At 58.7% G+C, this 21,379-nt stretch overlaps 1 protein-coding gene across 3 annotated transcripts; it reads right to left on the bottom strand.

Moving 5' to 3' along the window:
- Nucleotides 1-1,529: 1,529 nt before the first annotated feature.
- On the bottom strand, nucleotides 1,530-14,858 carry GATA2 (GATA binding protein 2). 3 transcript variants are annotated; one of them, XM_054724332.1, is made up of 6 exons: nucleotides 14,837-14,858; nucleotides 8,853-9,132; nucleotides 7,802-8,443; nucleotides 5,948-6,093; nucleotides 3,902-4,027; nucleotides 1,530-3,438 (listed from the first exon to the last, which is right to left on the bottom strand). In XM_054724332.1, the coding sequence occupies exons 2-6, from the start codon at nucleotides 9,079-9,081 to the stop codon at nucleotides 3,139-3,141; spliced, it is 1,443 nt and encodes a 480-aa protein (XP_054580307.1). In that variant the 5' UTR covers nucleotides 9,082-9,132; nucleotides 14,837-14,858; the 3' UTR covers nucleotides 1,530-3,138. The 3 variants fall into 3 exon arrangements, with proteins under 3 accessions (XP_054580307.1, XP_008157561.3, XP_054580308.1); XM_008159339.3 differs by lacking the exon at nucleotides 14,837-14,858 and adding an exon at nucleotides 9,763-9,958; XM_054724333.1 differs by lacking the exon at nucleotides 14,837-14,858 and adding an exon at nucleotides 9,428-9,450.
- Between the last annotated feature and the right edge of the window lie 6,521 nt (nucleotides 14,859-21,379).

Here is a 21,379-nt window from a genome sequence, read left to right on the forward strand (position 1 = left end):
CAGAATGATTGTTAATTGGCTATGTCAATCATTGATCAAGAACACAAAGGACCAAGGATGTGGGTGACAGGAGCATTAGGATGAAAGCATTTAGTGCTCATGTTCTTCATGACCAATGGTAGAGGAGCTATTGGTGATAAGATTCAATGACTGAAGACATCCAGGGATCTTGGTGGTGTGTGAGCTCCTGGGGATCAACAGCATCAATGACTGGAGAATTTGATAACCAGAGACACAGGTTACTGGTGATTCCAATGACAAGGAAGGTTGGTGATCAGTACTACAGGTGATCAATGGTATAAGAAACATTGGTCCTGGGGGTCTTGGAAGATAAATAAATTCAGCAATCACTGATTTGGACACTAGAGGCTGTGGTAATCATCATTGACCAGTCAAGGATACTGGTAACCAGAGTCACTTTTGATCACATTGATAGTCAGAAAATTTGATAGTAAGAGGCTTAGATGGTCAGGGACATTGTTGGTGATTGGAGACAAGTGGCCAAACACTTCGTTAAAGAGACATTGGTGATGAGAAATAGTATGATCAGAGATCATATAAGTGTGATCTCATCTATCATTGATTAGAAAAACATTGATCAATGACAATGGTGATCATACTTCTTGATGACCTAGAGCATTAGTGACAGAGTGAGCAACACCTTGATGCTTAGGTGGTAAGACACAGTGGTGATCACAGACATGGTAGATAGAAATACTGAGGACACAGACGGAGGTCATCAGAGACATTGGCAAACAGACACATTGAATAGAAATATTGAACAGATATGCTGATCAGAAACATTGGTGATAAGAGATATTCATGACCACACATATACTGGTGAGCAAGCAGTCAGGGTAGACACTGGTGATCACATTTTGTGATGTCAGTGTTCAGACACAGCATCCATCAGAGGCATTGATGAAGTATTGGTAATTAAGTAATGGTGATCAGTTATTAGTAATTAGATGTCTATGATCATAGGCTCTGGTGTGATTGTCATTGATTCACTGACATTATCATTGACCATTGAATATTAGTCATGGCTATCTCTGTTGACCAACATAATTGATTAAAGAAGACAGAAATCAATGACATCAGTGATCAAATACATTAGTAATCAGGTTTGTCAATGAATGGGAATATTGGTGACCAGCTAGCTCAGAAACAAAAACTGATCAGTACCTGAGAGGAAGTGAATGTGAGGTCAGTTCTTGCTGAGTCTGTAAGAGCCCCAATTGAGCCCTCAAAAAGGGGATCAGTGTGTGGACCAAAGGCCAGAGAAGCCACAGCCACCCTCAGCGTCTCCAGGATCCACCCAGCCACCAGCACCCCCAGGTAGGTAATAATGAGGAAATTCACATGGAAGCAATTCAGAAGACTATCCGAGTCCCAGCCAGATAGGGCCCCAGCTCCCATTCCAGTTTTTCCCTCCAAATCACTGGGCTATAGAAGCAGTTCAGCTTGACTGCTAATTTCCATGCCTGGGACTCGGTTGCTCCAGGAGTCCATAAGACAGGACAGAAGCATTCACAAAAAGTATTTTATTATTAACAGGAACAGAAGGATAGCATATAATTTTTACAGACAACATATAAATGTTGTACATAATTAACAATAACTTAGTTCACTAATCCAAAATAAAACAAGCCAAATGAAACATAAAAACAGAAAATACTGCCGATTCTTCTTATGTGGATGCTAGTCCAAAATAAGTTACTTCTGGTGGTGGTGCCCCCAGCAGCAATCAACGGCCCATATTGCACTTGGTCAACTACATCAGCACAATCCTCTTCCTGGGCACGGCCCTCTCGAGCTGCCACACCCCACCACCACCCCATACAGAATCTAAGCTCAGGCCGGGTTATGTACAGCTGTACCTTGGGAAGGATCCAGCCAGCCACAGCAAAGCAGAGCAGAACCCAGGTCTCCTGGGACCCCAGCAGGTTCATGGCCTCTCCTTAAGGTCCTGGCCCTGACTCACCCCCAGCTCCTGCCTTTGCCACCTGCCAGACCAGCCCCCAGAAGCCAAGAGCAGCTAAGGCCCCGTCCCTGGCCCCCAGTTCCCATTCTAGGGCTATGGGATCCAAGAACTTTTCCAAAAATAATTGCGAAGCTACAGCCTGGATTTGTAGGTTTTATTCCTTTCCATAAGAAAGGCTTCTGTGGCAAAGTACGTTTGGCTGGACCCAAAAAGAGTTTAAAAATAAAACAACTAACTCATCAGCGAGTTAAGCTTATGCAGTCTTTTAAAATATTTTTTCTTTTGTCTCATAGTGGGAGGGAAGGGGGTCGAGGGGTTAGCAGAAAAAGGATGTATATACAGGGGTCCACCTGGCAGAGGAGGCAGGCGGTAGCTCGGCTGTGAAGGGGACACAGGCCACACCAGCTTCAGCCTCAGAGCCAGGGGAGCGTGCTGGGAGACATTTCCCCTCTCAAGAAAACGTGGTTTCCTTCCTGTGACCCAGCCCTGGCCTGGGAATCTGTGTAGGACTGTGATTGTCTCTGCCTTCCAGGGCCCGTCAGCAGGGCATGCACTGGCTCAGCCTCCCGTAGGCCATGACCCCTCTAGGTTGGCGAGGCCCAGCCTGGGGTCCAGCATTTCAGAGCCGGAAGCCCCAGGAGAAGGTGGGGGCTAAGCCCCTCACAGATCTGCCCTCGGAGCCCCGGCAAGTGGATGACAGGCCAAGCTGAGAAAGACCAGGAGCACCTGGGGCAGCTCAGACCTCTCCCAGTCCTTGTGAGAAACAAGAGCGAAATAAATTATTTCTGCCTACTCCCTTTTCCTTCTAAAATTGGTTTCCTTTGTTTGTCCCCTACCCCCTCCTCCTCTCTTAAGACATAGTTGTCCTTTCTGCTCTCCAAACAATTGTCCGTGATGGAAACCCCACCTGGGTAGCAGCTGGGCTGAGGCCACCTCTCAGCCCCAGTAAGGATCTTCATAGTGGCCGGCGACTGCTGAGCAGAGCGCCCACAGGTGGGGCCGCGTGGGGCTCGGGCTGGGCTGCCAGGAGAGGCATCAGTCTTTGGGGAAGGGCAGACAGGCAAGGTTTTGGTTCACCCAGCCGTGGAGCACCCAGCCTTGAGCTGCAGGCCGCCTTCCTCTGCATCCATCTGTCCATTCGTGGAGGGCTGTCCCTAGCCCATGGCGGTCACCATGCTGGATGGGTGGGGGTGGCCAAAGGAGAGGCTGGAGGAGGGGTGGATGGGTGTTGGGGTGGGCAAGATGTGTCCCGAGTGGCTGAAAGGTGGGAGGTGGCCCACAGGTGCCATATGTCCAGCCAGGGTGGCGGCGCTAAAGGGGGAGGCCTTCTCCTGCATACACTTGGACAGCTCCTCGAAGCACTCCGCCCCCTTCTTGTTCTTCTTGGACTTGTTGGACATCTTCCGGTTCCGAGTCTGGATCCCTTCCTTCTTCATGGTCAGTGGCCTATTCACCTGGGGGCAACCACAAAGCCTTCAGGGAGTCAAGTTCCCTTCCCAGAGCAAGACCCCCCCACCCGCTACTCGGGCTTGGGGCAGAGGCAGGCCTGGGCTGGGACCCCCACCTCCAGAAGCCCACGGAGTCCTGCCACCAGCACTGCCACAGTTTCAGGAAGGGCACTCAGCACTGTGTGAGGCTGACCTGTACCCTGATGGACACTGAGCCCCCTAAATTCCAGCACTGCCTCCCCAACTACACAACCAAAACACTCCCCCACTTTTGTTTTAAACAGAGAGAGTTGTTGGGCCTGCTGTGGAGAACACACCTCTAGCCAGCTTGCCCCCTGATGGGAGCCCTCTGGAGCCCAGGGCTTTCCCAAGCCACGCCAAGCTGCAGAGTGGCTGGGGCCTCGGCCTGGCAGCACAAAGAGCAGCGGTCCCTGGGGAGGGGTGGGGCAGGGCGGCGGGGCGGACTTACATTGTGCAGCTTGTAGTAGAGGCCACAGGCATTGCAGACAGGGTCCCCATTGGCGTTTCGGCGCCATAAGGTGGTGGTTGTCGTCTGACAATTTGCACAACAGGTGCCGGCTCTCCTAGCAGCAGACTGGGAGGGGAGGGGTAGCGTCAGCAGGCTGGGCTCCCACGCCCCACCTCTACCAGCCTCCCTGACCCTTGCCCCACCCCCACCCTGCCCCCACTGACTTAGCTGAGGAGCCTAAATCCCTAAGGAGAGTTGAGGCACCTCAGAGCTGTGGACATGTAGAATTTGAGATCTCGACAATCACAGAGCTTTAGAATAAAGAACACTCAGAAGGCTGATCTATCAACGGGGTTTCAAGAGCTGGAAGGGAAAATCAACTACCTCCTGGATTCACCAAACAATCTGACTCTGTAAATGGGGAAACTGAGGCCCCTGAGAAGTGCTCTTTATTTTTGGTCCTCCTAGAGTCCCTGGGTCTGGAGCTGCTTCTGTCTCCTCCCACAGGACTCCTCTCAAAATCCATAATTCTGGGCGGTCAGTGTCCTGCCTGAGGGCAAGGCAGGGCAGGGGTGGGGGGAGGGGAGTGTGGACCCTGTGGCTGCCCAGGGTGGAGATGTAAAATGTTTCGGGTGTCTCACTCAAGCCGAGCTGTCCAACACAGTAGCTACTAGCCACATGTGACTACAAGATTAAATTTCCACTTCATGAAAGTAGAAATCCTGTTTCTCCCATTGCACTGGCTACATTTCAAGGAGTCCATAGTCACAACATGGGCTGGAGGTTACCATAGTGGACTGTGCAGACCTAGAACATTTCCATCATTGTAGGTTTACTGGACAATGCTGGTCTTTCTATTCAACCCCTTGTACCCCAAACCTCAAAGTCCTAACCGCCCCCAGGCCCTCAAGGAATGCAGGACAGAGGTGGTCGGGCAATGAGTGTCTGATTTCTGGCGAAGGGAGTGAAAGGCTTGCAAGAGAAGGCCACACAGTCTTTATCCAAGAAAGTAGATTCCTTCTCCCGGTTCAACCAGTGCCAGCCCCACAGTCACAGAGAAGGGCAGGCAGCAGGGGTGGGTGTGGGGGGCCAGGGCCAGCAGAGGCTGGAATGGCCGCAGGGGGGCCTATGGACTGCAGTCCCAGAGCGGGGAGGGGTGAGGGTGAGTAAGCAGCCTGAAGCTGGAATTCTGACTCAGGGGCCAACACTTTAGCCTCCATCCCTACCCGGGCCCTCACCCCGCCCCTCGCTGCAGGGGGAAAAAAGGGGCCCCCCAAAGCGGCGAGAGTGATTTAAGCCTCATAAATCACTTCGCCCTGAAAAAATATATTTATTATTCTTAGCATTTTACACATTATTTGCAAAGTGGAGCGTATTAGAAATTTCAAAACAGCCCAGCGAGAGGCAGGACTGAGCCGAGGAGAGACTCTAAAAACTCGCAGAGTCCGGAAACAGATACACGAAGTTTCCTTATCTTCAGGCTGCAGATGTCCGGATAGGAAACTCCGGCAGGAGATCCGAAAGGGCATTTTTTTTTTTAAATCGCTCAAATGAAAATACACAGTATAGGTGTCTCCATGGAAAAATAATAAAGGGCAGGTTTTTTTAGTGGTTGGTGTGTTTTATTTAAATAGGCATGAGGAGATTGTGAGAGAGCTGCCCTAAGCCACAGGGAAAATTACTTCATGGCCCTATTTTTAAAAAGAGTTAAACAGAGGCCAGGGCCCTTGGACACTCAACTCTTGGTATCCCTGAGCGGGGTGGGGTGAGGGTCCCTGACGAGCGGCCGAGGAGGAAATCTGGCCTGAAAAAAAAAATCTGGCCAGAGAGAAGGGCAACCCCAACGGACATCCAAGTGATTTTAATGATAAAAGATGTGAAGTGGCAATAATCTGCGTTGGAAGGCTTCTGTTGTTCTTGTTTTGTTTTGTGTGTGTGTGTGTTTTTTTTTTAATTAACTGTCAGCCCCTGCCCAGGTTAGCTACCGGGGTGCCGCCCACCAGCCTTCTCCCCAGCACCAGCTCCCCGCCTCGCCCCGCTGCCTACCAGTCTCCGCTTAGGCTTGATGAGCGGCCGGTTCTGCCCGTTCATCTTGTGGTAGAGCCCGCAGGCATTGCACAGGTAGTGGCCGGTGCCGTCTCGCCGCCAGAGAGGAGTGGCTGTGGCCCCACAGTTGACACACTCCCGGCCTTCTGAAGGGGGACAGGGAGAGACATCAGCCTGCTTAACCAACAAGGTCACGGAAGACGGTCGGTGGGCGAGCGGATGCCGATCCGGCAGCAGTCCCCTCGGCCGGGCTGCTTCAGGGGAGGTGACTTTTAGTCCCAGTCTGGACGGGGAAAGGGAGCCAGGCGGTCTCCCCCAAGGAGCTGGGTCCAGAGAACAGTTGAAGACCTAATCTCCCTCTTCAAAACCCTCTCTGGGAGAAAGGGAAACCGGGCTGAGGGAAAGCGGGCCAGGGGTTCTCCGCACGGACGACAAGGAGAGGGTATTTACAACCAACTTTGTCAATGGCAGGGCCGCGATTGGAATCACCTGGCTGGCCCGGAGGGCTCCGGCCCCCTTTCTAGTTCTCGGTGGTCTCTCTCCTACCCCCACAACCGCACCCGCTGTCTACTGAGTCTGCTCCACGTCTATGCCCTCAGCTTTACCCTGACTTTCTGCTCTCAGTCCAGGGTAACATCCTTCTTTCTCCCCAAACCCCCTCGTCTGCTGAGGCCCTACATTTCGGTCCAGGACTCAGATCGAAGTTGTGCCTTAAAATAAAATAAATAATACGCCCTTTCGTTTTTAGGCTAAGTTGTTTTTGGTTTTTGGTTTTGTTTTGTTTGCTGTTGTTCGCTTCTTGTTTTTGTTTGTTTTGTTTTTGTTAAAAGACCATCTGGAATTCAAATAGAACGTAAAACAAACTTGGGAGAAAGGACTAATTAAAGGCCAGCTAGCTGGTCTGAGCAGAACCGGGACTCCGAAGTGAGACTAAGATGGGTGCAGGTGGCGGCTTCGGCGATCAAACAAGGTAACTGCTTTAGCATCATGTTACCCAGGAAATTTTTCCACATTTAGTTTAACTAAATTGTCAATATATATGGGCAAGAAAAGGTGGGTCCTGGACTTAGGAGTACGTTTTTTAAAATCTTCCTTTCCCCAGCTTAAAAGAATTGGGAAGGATGCACCGATAGGACTCCCACGCTAGCCATGGTCTCTGCTCTACCAAGGCCAGATTCTTGGACAAATCCAACGTGGCCCCAGCAGCTCCTCCTGCGAAGGGTCAGAGGCACCTACAGCTTCATCCCTCCGCTCCAGCCCTCGGGGAGGGAGAGGGAAGGACACGCCAGGGGCGGGAAGCATGAACAGGCTCTGGAATTTTGCTTTGGGGAAATCTCCCAAGGAGATCAGGAGCCATAGAAGTCCCAAGATTGGACTGAATGAGTTGGAGAACCGGATTCCTTAAAGATCTGGAGCCTTTGGAGTGTACACGCTCACAAACACACGTATACATACACACATAAACACGGCCTCTCTGCTCTCCCCTGCATATTGCATTCTCTCACACTGAATTTTCACTTAAGATTCAGGGAGGGGAAGGGGGAATTCCCCTTCTGTGGTCTGGTCCGGCATTGGCCAGCCTTGGAGGGAAAGGTAAGGAATGAGGAAGAAAAGTGAACTTTGGGGGCCACAAGGAACCCTTAAAGGCAAATGTTTTAGGACCCCCTCTCCCCCATTCTGGGCTCTCAGACATCTCTTGGGGCTCTTAGAAAGGGACAGCGTGCATCCCCAGACCTGGGAGACTGACACCGCCCCCCTCTCCTATATCACAGCCTACACCACCCCACCCCAACAACCACCCCACAAAACACAAACTGCCCCCACTTCCACTAGGTCCCTAGCACCTGCTTTTACCTGAGCAGGAGCGTGCCTTGCTGCGCTGCTTTGGGGTGAAGCTGGAGGCAGGGCCACCCAGGAAGCCTCCGGGGTGGAAGAGTCCGCTGCTGTAGTCGTGGGTGGCAGCTGGCATATAGGAGGGGTAGGTAGGGATGGGGTGATGCGTGGCAGGCTGGGTGCCCATGGCGGCCAGGCCTGGGCGCAGGGGACTGCCGCTTTCCATCTTCATGCTCTCGGCCAGTGAAACTTGGTACTTGACGCCATCCTTGTCCTCCCCCCGGGCAGCACTACCCCCTGCGGAGGAGGAGGCTGGGGAGGCAGCCCCGGTGGCGCTGGGGTCAGGAGACACTTCCTTGGGCGGCGTGGGTGGGAAGCCGAAAAGGTGGGAGCCAGAGTGGGCGGCAGTGGGGGTGAGGGAGGCCACCGAGCCCCCACTGCCTCCCCCGCTCCCGCCCCCCGCCCCCGGGTACACGGAGAGGGGGCCTCCAGGGCCTCCAGCAGCTGAGGGGTGCAGCGGTGTCTTGGAGAAGGGGCTCACGGTCCAGGGGTTATGGTGGTGTGCCGCGGCCGCGGAGAGGGCTGCTTTGCCCCCGTCCAGCCACGGCAGCCCCGGGCTGTGCAACAAGTGTGGACGGCACATCTGGCCCCCGGTGAGTCGTGCTGAGGGGGAGAGGGAGAGGGGTTAGGACACGGAGGGTGCGGGCCCAGCCAGGGCACGGGTACACAGGGCCACCACACACAAAGCCACCAGCAGCAGCCCCCGCCCCAAAGACAACCTGAACTGTAACAACCGGCAAAAATCAGGAATGTCAGTCCGGCGTTGAAGGACAAGTGACACAGAAGGACCCGCACTGGACAAGGCCCAGCGTGAACCCCCAGGGCCAGTTGGAAATGGGCAGAAACCCTGTGGGGCCCAAGAGGCCGCTGCCTCCACCTTTCCCGCCCCGATTTCTCAGCCGCTTCGATTCCTGCGGATCCCACATCCGGGAAGCAGGCAGCCGGCCCTCCTCCCCTTCCGCGCCCGGCGCGCGGCGCCAGAGCTCCCCGTCACCCACCGCCATGGGCTCACCGTGCGCGGGGCTGTAGGAGACGCGCGCCCGCGCGTGGGCCGGGTTGGCGTAGTAGGGGTTGCCCTGCGAATCGAGGTGGTTGAAAAAGACGTCCACTTCGTCGGGGGGCAGCAGCTGCGCGGGCTCCATGTAGTTGTGCGCCAGGCCCGGGTGGTGCGAGTCGGGGTGCTGCGCATTCAGCACCGCCGGGTGCGCCATCCAGCGCGGCTGCTCCGGCGCCACCTCCATCGCGGGTGGCGGGTGGCGGAGGCTCGGGTTGGGGCGGAGGCGGCAGCGGCCCTGCACGACGGAAGGGGCATGAGGAACGCAGCCCCAGCCCGACACCCCCAAAGTCCCGTCGTGCTGTGTCCCGTGTGCTGCTCACCCACCACCCAGCGGAGTTCCGCCGCCGACCAGCCTCGGGCGGGAGGAAAGCTCAAAATGAAAGGAAGGTGAGGAAGCGGGTGCAGCCACGCACACTCACACGGTGGCCGCCGGCTCCACGGCCACACACCCGTGCACACGGGTCACACACGAAGAGGGGACCCGGCACTAGTTACCCACACACACGCACACGGTCGCACTTTGGACACACACTGAACCCCCACCTTCCTTGTACACTCACACAGAAACAGACTAAAAGTTGGAGATCAGGACTGGGCACATGATCCCAGCGACACGCACACACCTACACTTGGCGCCACACACACTGACTGACTTTGTCCCCCACCCCCAACACGCACACGCAGCCCCAGCGGCGGAGAGCCAGCCCCCCTCCCGCGAGCACTCCCCAGGCAGCACAATCAGCACCTCTCCGGGGCGCACCAAGGCAGTCACCCGCAGCCCCACCCCGGCCTCGAGCTCCCGCAGAGACCTCCCCGAGCTTGGCGCGCCCCAAACCCCCAGCCAGCCTTCGCACCCCAAACTTACACACGCAGCGCCACGGGGAGAGGGAAGCGGCCTGGGGGAGGGGGGAGCACCGCGGGAGCCCGGGGTGAAGGGCCCAGAGGCAGCGCTCAGACGGCTGGCGTGGCTCACTGGGTAGGAGCGGGGGACAGCGCGAGCCTCGGCCCTTGGCCCGCCCGGCTCCGGCCCCTCGGCATCCTCCGGCCGCCCTGGCGCCAGCTCCGACTCCAGCACAGACATGAAGCGGGGGCCGCGCACGCCTAAGAAGCCCGCGCCAGCCAATCACCGCCACACGCCGCCCAGCCTCCGCCCCCCATTGGCTGTGCCTTCAACCGGGCCTGCCGGACTCCCGGACTGACCCGCCGGCGGGCCCCCTCCTCCCTCAGGTCCCCTCCCAGCGCCCTCCCTGCGGCCCCTGCAGCCACCACTCCTCCCCCCCCCCAGCCCTCGCACCCCCGCCAGGACCCTCACCTCGCAGGCTGACCGGGCCGCTGCGCTCCGAGTGCGGACACTCCCGAATCCCCCTAACCTCTGGGACCCCCTCCAGGAACTAGCCTCCAGCGGGGGCCCCCTCCGCGGGAGCCCTGTGGTGCGCGCTCTGGGTGTCCGGGTGTCCTCCTCCCCAGGAGTCCAGCCCTTCCACATTCTCGGATCCCACCTCCTTGACGGCCGAACGTGGCCAGTCCAAGTCCAACTACCTACCCAGACCGTTCCGTCCCCCAACTCTGGGGCTGGGGCGGGGCGGGGCGGGGGGAGACAGCTGCGGGACAGCAGGAGCGCTGAGGGGCGTGAATGTGAATTGTGGGATCCCAATGGGCACCTGGGCTTCGGGTACGAGGCCACTCAGGACTGTGCTTGACCCGGTGGAGGTGGCCTGGCCAGCAGCTCCAAGAAGGGGAGGAGGGGTCCCCTTCCCGGGCGTGGCCTTCGAAGACCAACAGGCCGAACTGCCCGAGGCGAGGCCGCGGAGACCGGGACTGGCGCCGGCGCCGGCTCGAAGGAGACGCCTCGGGCAGGAGAGGCATTTTTCTCCCCGGGGTCCCCTAAGGCGGCCCCTGGGGAGAGGGAGAACTCCGGCCCCCGCGTCACCTGGAACTGCTCCCCACACACCTCCGGTCCAGGCATCCAGCTCTGTGGGTCGAGTGGGCCCGGTGCACAAATCCCCCGGCTTTCTCCCATTGCACAGGAAAGACCGAGGCTCCCAGGGAGCCTATGGCCGAGGAGGGGGTCGGGAACAAAGAAATTTGGGGGGACTTAAGTGCGAGGGTCATGGGGAGTATGCAACGTCCTCCAGCTCCTCTTCTCTCGCCGGGTCCACGGCTCTCACGGTAGATGCCCAGAGGGATCCCAGGTGGGTCCGGGGCAGGGGGAGGGCGGGGTCCGGGACACCCCCGGGAAGGGGGGAGGGGCGGCAGGATTGACAGTCGGTAATTGGGTAACTGGAGGCGGCTTCTTCGGCCGGGCGGCCCCGCCACCGCGACGCCGGGCCCCTGACGTCACCCGATTCGCCAGGAAATGAACTTTTTAATAATCCGAGAGGGAGGAAAGCCCTCGGTCCCCTCGGTTCGGGGGGCGCCCGGCCCGGCCCAGATCCACGCGCGCGCCTCCGTCTCCCTCTCGGGCTAACTGTGGGCAGCGCCCAAGGGTCGCGGGCCGGGACCAGGGGCCTCCTCCCGCCTCTGGGTCTCGCCGGGGCGCAGGTAAAGGAACGGGAGGGGGGCTCAGAGCCCCATCCGGCTGGGAACCGGCGCGTCTCAGCCCTTGGAGACCCGCCTGCCCCGACCGGCCGCTGCGCCTTCCGCTCCCATCCATTCCGGCGCGCGCGGGGCCCAGGCTTCTAGGAACTCGGCTCCGCGGGAGGGGAAGCCGGCGCCCGCCGGGTCAGACGCGCCGGGGTCGGGAGCCGGGGCGCCCGCGGGCACCGGGCCTCCACGGCCGCGGCCGGCAGGTGAGTGGCCTCCCAGCAACGCGCGAGGTCTGACCCGGACCCGCTGTCTCTCCGTCCGCCTGTTTCTCCTCCTTTAGTTTGCGATTCTTCATCAACGCGTAAAACGCGATCGCCGCCAAGCCTCGAGCCTGATTTGTGACCCAGGAGCCTAGCGGGAGCTTCTCAAAGACAAGGCGACCCCAGGGATCCCCGCCCGGGTCCGGCAAGCTGCCCCCCTCGAGCTCGAATCCGGGACTCGGCGGGAGAGGACGCCGGCCCGCTGGCCGGCTACGGGGCCATTAACGCCGGGGTGGAACGGAAGCTTCCCTCGGGGCCGTGATCGGCGCCTGGGTTCGCAGGGAGGTGGCCGCTCGGAGCGTTTGGAAAAGCAGGTAATTCGACTTTTCCTCCCAAAGGCGCAGTTCACATTACCCCCCGCCCCCCCCCCCCCCCAGTGGGGTGGGTCTGCAGTTTTCTCGCCGCGAGCTCCGCTTCCAGCTCCTCCGGAGCAGCCCGAAGACCCTCCGGGGCAGCGTCCCGGACACCGCAGGGTGGAGGTGACCGGCCGGGCCGGCCGAGCGCAGAACGGAGCGCGGGCGGGGATTTAATTAGCCTGCTCGGCGGCTCAGAAAATCGCCGTGCAGAGGAGCTGAGCAGGGCAGTTAAGCGATGCTTGAGCAGGGGCCTCAGGAGATCGCACCAGCCTCCCTTCCCGCTATCCGGGCCTACAGGAAAAAAAGGAAAAGGGAGCCCCGCCGGGTTTCCTGAGGCCCTGGGGTGGCCGGCCCCAAAGGCAGGCAGGCAGGCAGCCGAGGCCTCCCCTTGCCCTGGAGCGCCTGCCTGCGTTGGACGCGGGACTGTGCGCTCTCCCGCAGGAACGAACCCGCCTGGGAGAGAACAGCGCGGCGCCGGCAGCGGGCCGCCCAGCGGACCTAGAGAGGGGACTGCTCTGCGTCTGCCTAGGCCAGACAGACAGACCGACCCGGCCAGACGCCTTGCTCACTGGGCAGCGGAGACCATCCTATCACTTCTGCCCAAACCAACGGCTCAGGAGGGCCAGGGCAGCCCTCGGGAACCGCAGGGTCGGCCTGAGGAGGGCAGATTTATTTCCGTCCAGGGCCTCGGACGCCCGGGCACCTTCAGGGGGACACGCTCCTGTTTTTGCTTTTTTTTTCGGGTTGGTTGGTTGGTTTGGTTTGGTGTTTTTTTTGTTGTTGTTGTTCGTTCTCAAGAGTGGTTGCGAATGCGGGGCGGCTGCCTTTTGATCGCTCTCAGATGTTGCATGGAAACAAGATTTCGCGAAGGACCGGGAAAGCGCTACAACAGAACTGAATTTTCTGACGCCTTTCCACGTGACCCCAGGTGCCCCCAGCGAAGTGTGTGGGTCGGCACAACCCGAGACGCTTTCGCGGGAGAGCTGGGAAGGGGGGACCCGAAGCCTGGTCCGCAGGGCCTCACTTGCCTGGGTCGGGCTGTGGCTGCCCCGGTTTTACCGGCCCCACGTAGCCCTTTCCCGGGCGCCCTTTGTTTAAACTTCGCGTATCAGAGGCGGCCCCTCTGGGACCGTAAGTTTGCCCTCTTTGTAATCCAATTCTTCTCGCCTTTTCCTCTGGACACCTAATTCGCTGGCGGTGAGAGGGGCTGGGGGTCGGGGGGTTCAAAGAAATCCGTTTGCTTAGGGACTGCCTTCTATAGGGATATTTAATTTGCCACACAGCGACCTCCCAGCCCCACACCAGCAACGCGTCTTGAGGGGTTCTGTGAAGGAAGTGGGGGCCTCTTTAGCCAGAGGGGTTCAGACGTCTCCTCTAGGGCACGGCCTCAGACCTGTTCAGGTCACTGCTGTCCCTCCCATAGGGGAATCAGGGCTCCAACAGCCCCTACTGTCCTTTGAGCTTCACTCCCAGCCCCCAAATCCGATGGCTCCCTCTGCTCTGGCCTCCAGGCTGGCTCTCATCCTATCAGTCTTCTGGGCCCCTTGAATCGTAAGGATAGGGCCCGACGTCCCGAGGTCTCCGCACCTGGGGTGGAGAGAGGCACCCGGGAAATCCTGCATCTCCTCACTAACCCTCCGTCCAAGCCGCGGCTTCCCCAGGAGGCCCTGCTGAGCCGGTCCCGTCCACGGACAGCCACCGTTTACTCGGAGCGGCGTGGCGCGGCCGCACAGACAACTGGTAAATCCGTTTCGTTCGACTCAATTTGTTTGCAATTTGTCAGCGCGGCTGGGAAACGCTCTCCGGACGGACGCCTGGGCAGCCGCCCCGGCCTACCTCCTTCTCGGATCCTGCGGACTCTGAACGAACCCCAGCGCCAAGGGCCTGCGTGGACCCCGAGCTCCCCGCCAGACGTTCCCGACCCCGGCCGAGAGACGTGGCTTTTTCCAAAACAACGGATTTCCTTCCGTGTTTTCAGGGAAAGGAGCGGCGGCCACACCCGGGGGCCCTGGACGCCGGACCTTTCCCCTCGCCGTTGGGGCAACCTGGAGTTCAAGCCCGGCCTCCGAGCAGGGACTCTAATGCCGGGGCGTCCAGACCCCACCTACACCCCCGGCGGCGGCGGGTCCCTGAGCCCCCGGCGGCCCATTCTCATTGAAATCCCCACTAAAAGGATTCTGACTTCGGCTTGTGGCGCCGGGGCGGAGGGGGCCGGATTTCAGACCCCGCGATCTCCCCCACCCGAACCCCAACCCCATAGGATAAAGGGCCGCGGGGCGCGGCGCTCGGGGCGCGCGCGGGAGCAAGCCGGGTTAAGCCTCGCAAAGCCGGCGCACGGGACCGGCGGGCAGGTGCAGTCGCGGCTCCGCGGCCCGGCTTGGGCACGTCCGCCGCCGCGGCCCGGAGGTGGGGGGTGGCCGAGACAAAGGCCCCAGCTGGGGGGGGGCGGCAGGGCGCTTTGGGAGGCTCTGGGAATAACCGGGGCCCGAGGCCTCTGGCTCCGTCTGAGAATTGGGAAGGCGAGAGGCCCGAGGTGGGCCTGCTGTGTCCAGCTCCCCAAAGGCTCCCTCCGGTTTGGACCCCTCTGACCTGGGTGGGCAGGGCAGCTGGTAGGGCGATCCCGGAGGACCGCGTGTCAGGGGCCACCGGGCCAGGAACACCGTGCGATTAGGGGCCGGTGGGTCGAGCCTGGTGGGGGCTGGAAGGGCCCCTGGTCAGGCTGAGGCTGGGGACTTACCGAGCGAGGTGCGGCGGACGGCGCCCCCGGGCGGACGGGGTCGAAGCGGAGCCGGGCGCGCAGCGGGATGCGTGGTTAGGTGGGCCCGCCGGCCCCGGCGGCCGATCACGAGCAGGGCCTGGGCCGTGCGCCGAGCGGCCGCGTGGTGCGCGGCGGACCGCTTTTGTCCCTCGGTGGCCCACGCGGGCCGGCTGGGATGGAGGCGACAGCAGCCTGGAGACAGGCTTGAGCGGCGAGCCCTGGCCGCGCAGGCCTCCCTACCTCTCGCTCCCGCCGCCTCTCCCTCCCCGTGCCACAGCGACCGCTGCTTTTTATTTCGACAGCACTTTGAGGGGGCGGGAGCGCCGCAGGGGGTAGGAGGGTGCTCGGGGTCTGCTCCCCGGCTCCTAGTCCAGAGACCTGCCGGGTGGAGGGCTGGCTGGCACTCAGGGCGCACACTCCCTACGCGCCCATACTCCAGACCGCTTACTTCGCGGGGACACACGCACTCGCACCCCTGAGAGGGATGCCCGCTCAGAAAGCCCTGACATCTCTCTTCAGAGACTCTCCCCGGGGCCCTCTCGGACCCTGGCCACGCGCAATCGTACACAGATGCCTGCTCCGCCTTCTCCAACCCACTTCCAGTCCTGTTTTAAAACACACACACACACACACATTTGTGCACACGTGTGAGCTCACACAGCTGTGGCTTCGTGGACATCCTCGGCCAGGAGATCTGGGTCACGCCGACATGCACACGTGCTCACACTCAAAGGTAACGCAACACTCACTCCGGCACACCACCTCCCTTACTTCCGGGCTGATTTGGCTCCGGCTAAGTACAGTCACTTTCCCTCTCCCTACCCTGCCCACCTGTACCCCTCCCCAACCCCCCCACTCCAGAGCAGACAAAAGCCTTTTGGGAGTGGCGTGTAAGGCATCTCCTCGCACAGGAGGGTGGAGGGAGGGAGTAGAGGGCTTGCCCTTGGAAGATGGTGTGGAGGAGTTAGGGTGTGGGGGTCTTCACCCCGTGAAGGCTCCTGGGTTTGTGAGCTAGTCCTTTAACTTCCAGAGCCCCTACCATGAAATGGAACCTCCGATCCCTCCCTGCTCATTCCAGCTGCCCAGGAGAGAAAGTGGTCTAGGGATCTTGGGCCCAAAGAGAAAGTGATTGGCCTTGGTAGGACTGAGAAGTCTGTGGTCCTGGGAAAGCAAGGGTGTGCCCTGGAGAGGGGTGTCTCTGCCCCCCCCCCCCCGCACACACCCCCTCCCGCTGTCTGAGGCTGGTGGTGACTGTTGCATGTGTATGCGCTCATGCCTGTGGGAGAATATCTGTCCTGAGTGCCCATATGTGGCTGAGCATTTGTGTAAGCACATGGGAAGTCTGCAAAACTGAGTATATTAGCACATCCATTTCTTTCCATGGGTCCCCAAGAGCTTGTGCATTGAGTCTGTGTATTGTGGGTCCCTGGGAGGCCATGTGGGGTCCCTGAGAGTTTGTGTATTGTGTGTGGCTATTTCAGAGTGTGTCCCCACATGTGCACACAGGAGAGTCAGTCTGTGGAACTGGATATATGTTCCTGCTGCTGTGTTTCTGTGAGACCATTGTGCCCATGAATCATGTAATAGGAAGTGGATATTTCCAAGTGTTTGTCTATAAATTGGTATGTGTCCTTGTGTGGGTCAGTCACTGGGTATCCTGTATCTGTGAATCAGGGAGTGTGTGTGTGTGTGTGTGTGTGTGTGTGTGTGTCTTTAACAGCATAGGTATGGGCATGTATCATTGTACCTTTGAACTGATGGTGGGAGGATGGATAGTGTATCCAGGGAGGATGGAGAGTATATCTAAGTTGTCTACATATCTGTTATAGCTCCATGTATGAACTGATGTGTGTTGGGATATGTGTTTGTGTATCTGGGGTGTGGGGATCTATGTGTATGAATATATCTTTCAACTGTGAGTGTTTTTCTGCCTAGTGTTACCCTGTGTCTGTGTCTGTGTCTGTGTCTGTGTCTGTGGAGGAGTGTGTCCCTGGGTGACTCACAGTATGTGTGTCTTCTCAGATCACCCGCCATCCGCACCTTCCCTAACCAGCAGGGCAGGCAGCCAGTGGAGCTCCCGGGTGTCATTTGCCAGGGCACTTTCTGTCCGTCTGTGGGAGGGGGAGATGAGTTGATAAGGCTTATCTCCTAACACCAGCGCCATGCTGAATAACTGCTCTAATGAGGCGGCCTCCCCGAGACCACCCTCTCCCAGGGCATCCAGCCACACTGGGGAAGGGCACAAGGGAGCCAGTCCTGGGGTAGGGGCACAACCCTCCCTCCCCCCATGAATCCAGCAGGGCCTGAGTATCCGCAGGGCCTCCTGTAGTTCTGTCTTGTTTCCTCAGGGGTGGTGGGTTCCAGGTCTCACATCACCCACCGAACCCAGCTCCCTGCTGCACCGGGCTGGCCGAAACTGGCTGGAGCCTCCCAGCCTCCGATCTTGAGGTGGGGGCCATAGGAGTGTGGGTGGATTGAGAGACATGGAGACCCAGGAAGAGGGATGAGACAGGAAGACCAAAGGATGGGTTTTAAAACTCCACAGTGGTAAGGGCCACAGACACTGCGGGGGGGGGGGGAAAGGGGGGAGTCGGGGGAGCACTCGGGGACAGACAGAAACAAACAACTAAAAAGTGGCAAAAAGGGTTAGGGAGATTGGAACAAAAGCAGTTAAAGTGTTAACTGGAAAGGAACATGGACGGAGAGAGGAGAGAGAGGGAAACAAGACAATAGGGCAATGGGGAGGAGAAAGGGCCCCAGAAAGAAGAGTGAAAGTGGGGACGGGGAGACGGTCTGGGCAGGAAGGACAAACTGAGATAGAGAGCCGGCCAGGGGCTCAGCAGTGCCGAGCGCCACGGTAGCACGGGAGACCGAGTGCCAGGTGGCGGGCGGGCCGGGAGGGCACGAGTGCAGAGCCAGCGGGCCGGGCGGGGTTGCGGAGGTGAGGAAGGCGGGCGGGGGGTCCGCGCGGGGCTGCGCCGCTGTCCCGGGTAATTTTTCATCTCGGCCGGCTAATCTTTGTTCCCAGCGAAGATAATGAATAGCCAATCGTTATCTGCCCGGCTGCTGGAGGCTGCCCGAGAATGGGGTTGTACAGGGCTGGGAATTGTTTCCAAAGTGCCGCGGAATAAATGGTGTTCCTTATCTCTGCCTTCCAGATTATCGGAGCCCTTTCAGAGCGCGCACAACAAATGCGCCCGCCATCGAATGCATCATTTACCACCGCAGATCCGCGTGCTGATGGGCAGGCAGATAGCAGTCCACGGGGGGCACGCCAGGCGCCCGGCGGCGGCGGCGGCGGCACTGCTAGACTGCAAGGTGGAGGTGGGGGGAGAGGGAGACCCGAATGTGCGCCCCAGTGTGCCCGCCTCTTTGGTTGGGCATGTGGGTGTGCCAGTGGATGGGCACTGAGCAAGCAAGGGTGTTGATGTGCCTGCGGGTATGTCAAACAAGGGTGCTACAAGAAGTGCACGTGTGCAAGCCCATGCGCACACGGGTGATGGGCGTGTGTGCTGTGAGTGCCTGGAGATGAGGCTCTTTGAGGATGCACAGGGGAAGGGGTATTGCACAGGAGTATGTGAGCGTGCATGTCACTGAGGGGAGGTAACCACGTGTGTGAAGGAGCGGATGTGCAAGCCCCTGTGTATAAGTGTGATGGATGTGTGGATTGTGAGTGACCCAATGTATCTGCCTCCAAGAAGCCCTTTAGGAGTACACACTGGAGGTAGCGTGTGTTTATTCAGGCATGAGTGTGTTACTCTCCTGAATGTCCCGTGCCTGCGGGTGTCCCATCCCACTCAGTGTTTTAGGGGCATGCATGCTAATACGCATGTGCATCCATGCACTGCCAGGAGTGAAGGGGCAGGTGTCGGTGTTCGCCCCAGTGTGTGCCCTGGTGTGTGCACGGATCTGCGTGAGGGTGGCGGTTTCCTTGAGAATCTCTGCCCAGCCGTGCCCGGGTGCCCTGCAAGAGGGGCAAGCGCGGCCTTGGGGGCTGTCGCTGCGCCTGCATGTGTAGGCTCGAGGGGGAACACACGAGCTGGGGCCCCCTTGGAGCTTGGAGAAGAAATAGCCAAGCAGAGAGCATGGTGTGTGTGGGTGTGATAGACGTCACAATGGAGTGGGATGTGCCCTGTAACAGGACTGCTTGTGACAGAAAACGGGGTGCGTAAGGGAGAGGGTTCTCCCGAGAAGTTTGGGAACACCCAGAGATCCTAACCCGCCTCCGTGGCACGTCCTGCCAGTGGTCCCAGAGCCTCCCCAACTCTGGACTGGGGTTAGGGAGACCCGAGCCCTGCGGCCCGAGGAACCGCGCGCGGTGAGTGACACGCGCTGCCGACAAAGGCTGTATTTTTCCAGCCTCGCGCCCCGCCCGCGATGGTCCCCATGGCGACGCAGATAGCGCTGCAGCCATTTTTCCTATCTCCCCGGAGTCTATTATATCGCGGGATTAGCTCATCTCCAGGCAGGTCAAACCCAAAGTCACACAACCTGCGGTGCCGGCCGTGCCCGGGATCCGCTGCCTTTCCCGGCGGGGGTCTCGTCTCCGCTCCGCGACCTCCAGCGGCGGCCCATACGCAGGCGCAGAGCGCCACCTGGCGGCCGCGGGTACCAGGCGCGGGGTCTCGGAGGGCCGGCGGCCTGAAGGGGTCTCCCAGGCAGAAGAGGTGGGGCAGGGGTCTCTTCCTCCAGAAGCGGGCTTTGTTTTGTCTCTGCTGTGTCGCTAGGGCCAGTCTGGCACTCAGTAGATGCTCAAACATGTTTGTTAGAAGGGTAGATGGATGGGCAAGAAATTAAGGATGAGGCAAACTGTAACCGATCACACAACTTAGTTGGCAACAAGAAATCCTTTATTGGAAGTACGCACTGAATTTAGAATAAAAGCCAAACTCCTTTGGATCCTACACAATCGCCACTCAGACCTGGTTCCCCCCCCATTCGGGCTCCAGCCACAGTGACCCTCTTTTTGTTCTTTGAACAGGGAGTTTGCCTGCTCTCCTCTCTACCCGAGTGTATTCGGCCTCTGCTCAGATGTCACCCCTCAGAGAGCAAAGTCACTCTTTGCCCTACTTTTTTCAGTCTATACTATATGGGGTGTCTCCCCAAAAATGTATACACACACTTTGAATAATTATAAAGGCAGTGTTTATTGAAATACATTTCATTCTCAACATGGAGCTATCAGCTATTAAAGTGTGTTTGCATTATGTTGGGACACCCTATATATTTCTTTTAGAATGCTAGCACCTTGTAAAATTGTTTTGTCGCTCTCTGTCTTTGCTGATTGTCAACTCCCCTGGAACAAATGCCAGGCTCCCTGGGCAGAGGGCTCTGTTTGGGGGAGGGGGAGTAATGTGTTCCAGCGGCTGGAATGTGTCTGACAATCGATTGACATCAGTTACAACTTTGGGAATGAGTAAATGAGGAAGGGAGGAGGCCAGACGAGCAAGTGGACCAGGCCCTTGCACTTTATTATCATCACCAGAGGCCTGGTGCACGAATTCATGCACGGGTGGGGTCCCTCGGCATGGCCTGTGGGGATTGGGCCGAAACCAGCAGTCCAACGCCACATGCCGCTCCTGCCTGCCACTCCTGCTCATCCCGGCCCCACTGCGCCTGCCGCGGGCTCGCACTCAGTCAGTCCTGATCGGGAGAGGCTCGCCAGCCATGAGCCCTGTGTCTGGTGCCCATCCCGAGGCGGGTGAGGGGGGCCTGGACGCAACTGGCCCTCTGGGCAGGTGGTGAGATGCCCTTGCCTGCCCGGGATCCGGATCCATTCTGCTGACTTCGCGCAGGTTGTCGGGAGCCACCTGGCAGCTGTTTTATTATCGTTTCTTCCTCGCGGAGCGTCCAGGGAGGGGAAGCAGCCGGGGTGGCCGAGGCCGACTTCCAGGAGGCCAGCAGCTCTGTCAGGATCGTGTAGGTGGCACTGGTCCGTCGGTGTCTGGCCCCTTCTCCGGGAGGGAGTGGCTGCTGCTGGGCTGGTGGACCACTGGGATGTGTCGGTCAGCTGAGCGGCACTCCCTCTGTGGGAACGCACTGACCACCAGGGGTCAACTCCTGTGTTAAGCGTCTGCCCCCTGGTGGTCAGTGCATGTCATAGCAACGGGTCGTTTGGTCACTTAGGCTTTTATATATATAGATTTCTCTTTATTGTTATTCCATCCCCCTCCACACCCATGTTTTGCTCATTCTAGCCCTGGGGTGCCTGGCTCCACTGACCTGTCCCAGCCTGCAAGTCCAGAGGGGCCTAGGATTGGGGGAGAGAAAGGCACAGAGGCCCCTCTACAGCATGCGCCTGCCTTGCCTCTTAGGGCAGAGGACAGTTCTCACCCCTCTTTCCTAGGGACTGGGAAGGACTGGGCTGCCGAGTGAGACTTCACTCATAATGCAAGATAATTTTACCAGGGTTGCCATGACGCGGCGATCATTAATTACTGAGCGTGGAGCAAGAACAGCAAGGCATCTAGAACTGAGAAAAGGCCACAGCCCAACTGGACTTCCTGCCCACCTCCGTGCTGG

This window comes from Eptesicus fuscus, chromosome 12 (genome assembly GCF_027574615.1).
Source record: "Eptesicus fuscus isolate TK198812 chromosome 12, DD_ASM_mEF_20220401, whole genome shotgun sequence".
Taxonomy (NCBI): Eukaryota; Metazoa; Chordata; class Mammalia; order Chiroptera; family Vespertilionidae; genus Eptesicus; species Eptesicus fuscus.

What these genes read in the sequence shown, in the direction of transcription:
- GATA2 (XM_054724332.1), bottom strand. Translation starts at nt 9,081, where the DNA reads ATGGAGGTGGCGCCGGAGCAGCCGCGCTGGATGGCGCACCCGGCGGTG. An exon ending in CTCCTACAGCCCCGCGCACG is followed by an intron (nt 8,444 to 8,852) that starts GTGAGCCCATGG and finishes TCTCCCCCTCAG; the next exon opens with CACGACTCACCGGGGGCCAG. An exon ending in TCAAGCCTAAGCGGAGACTG is followed by an intron (nt 4,028 to 5,947) that starts GTAGGCAGCGGG and finishes CTCCCCTCCCAG; the next exon opens with TCTGCTGCTAGGAGAGCCGG.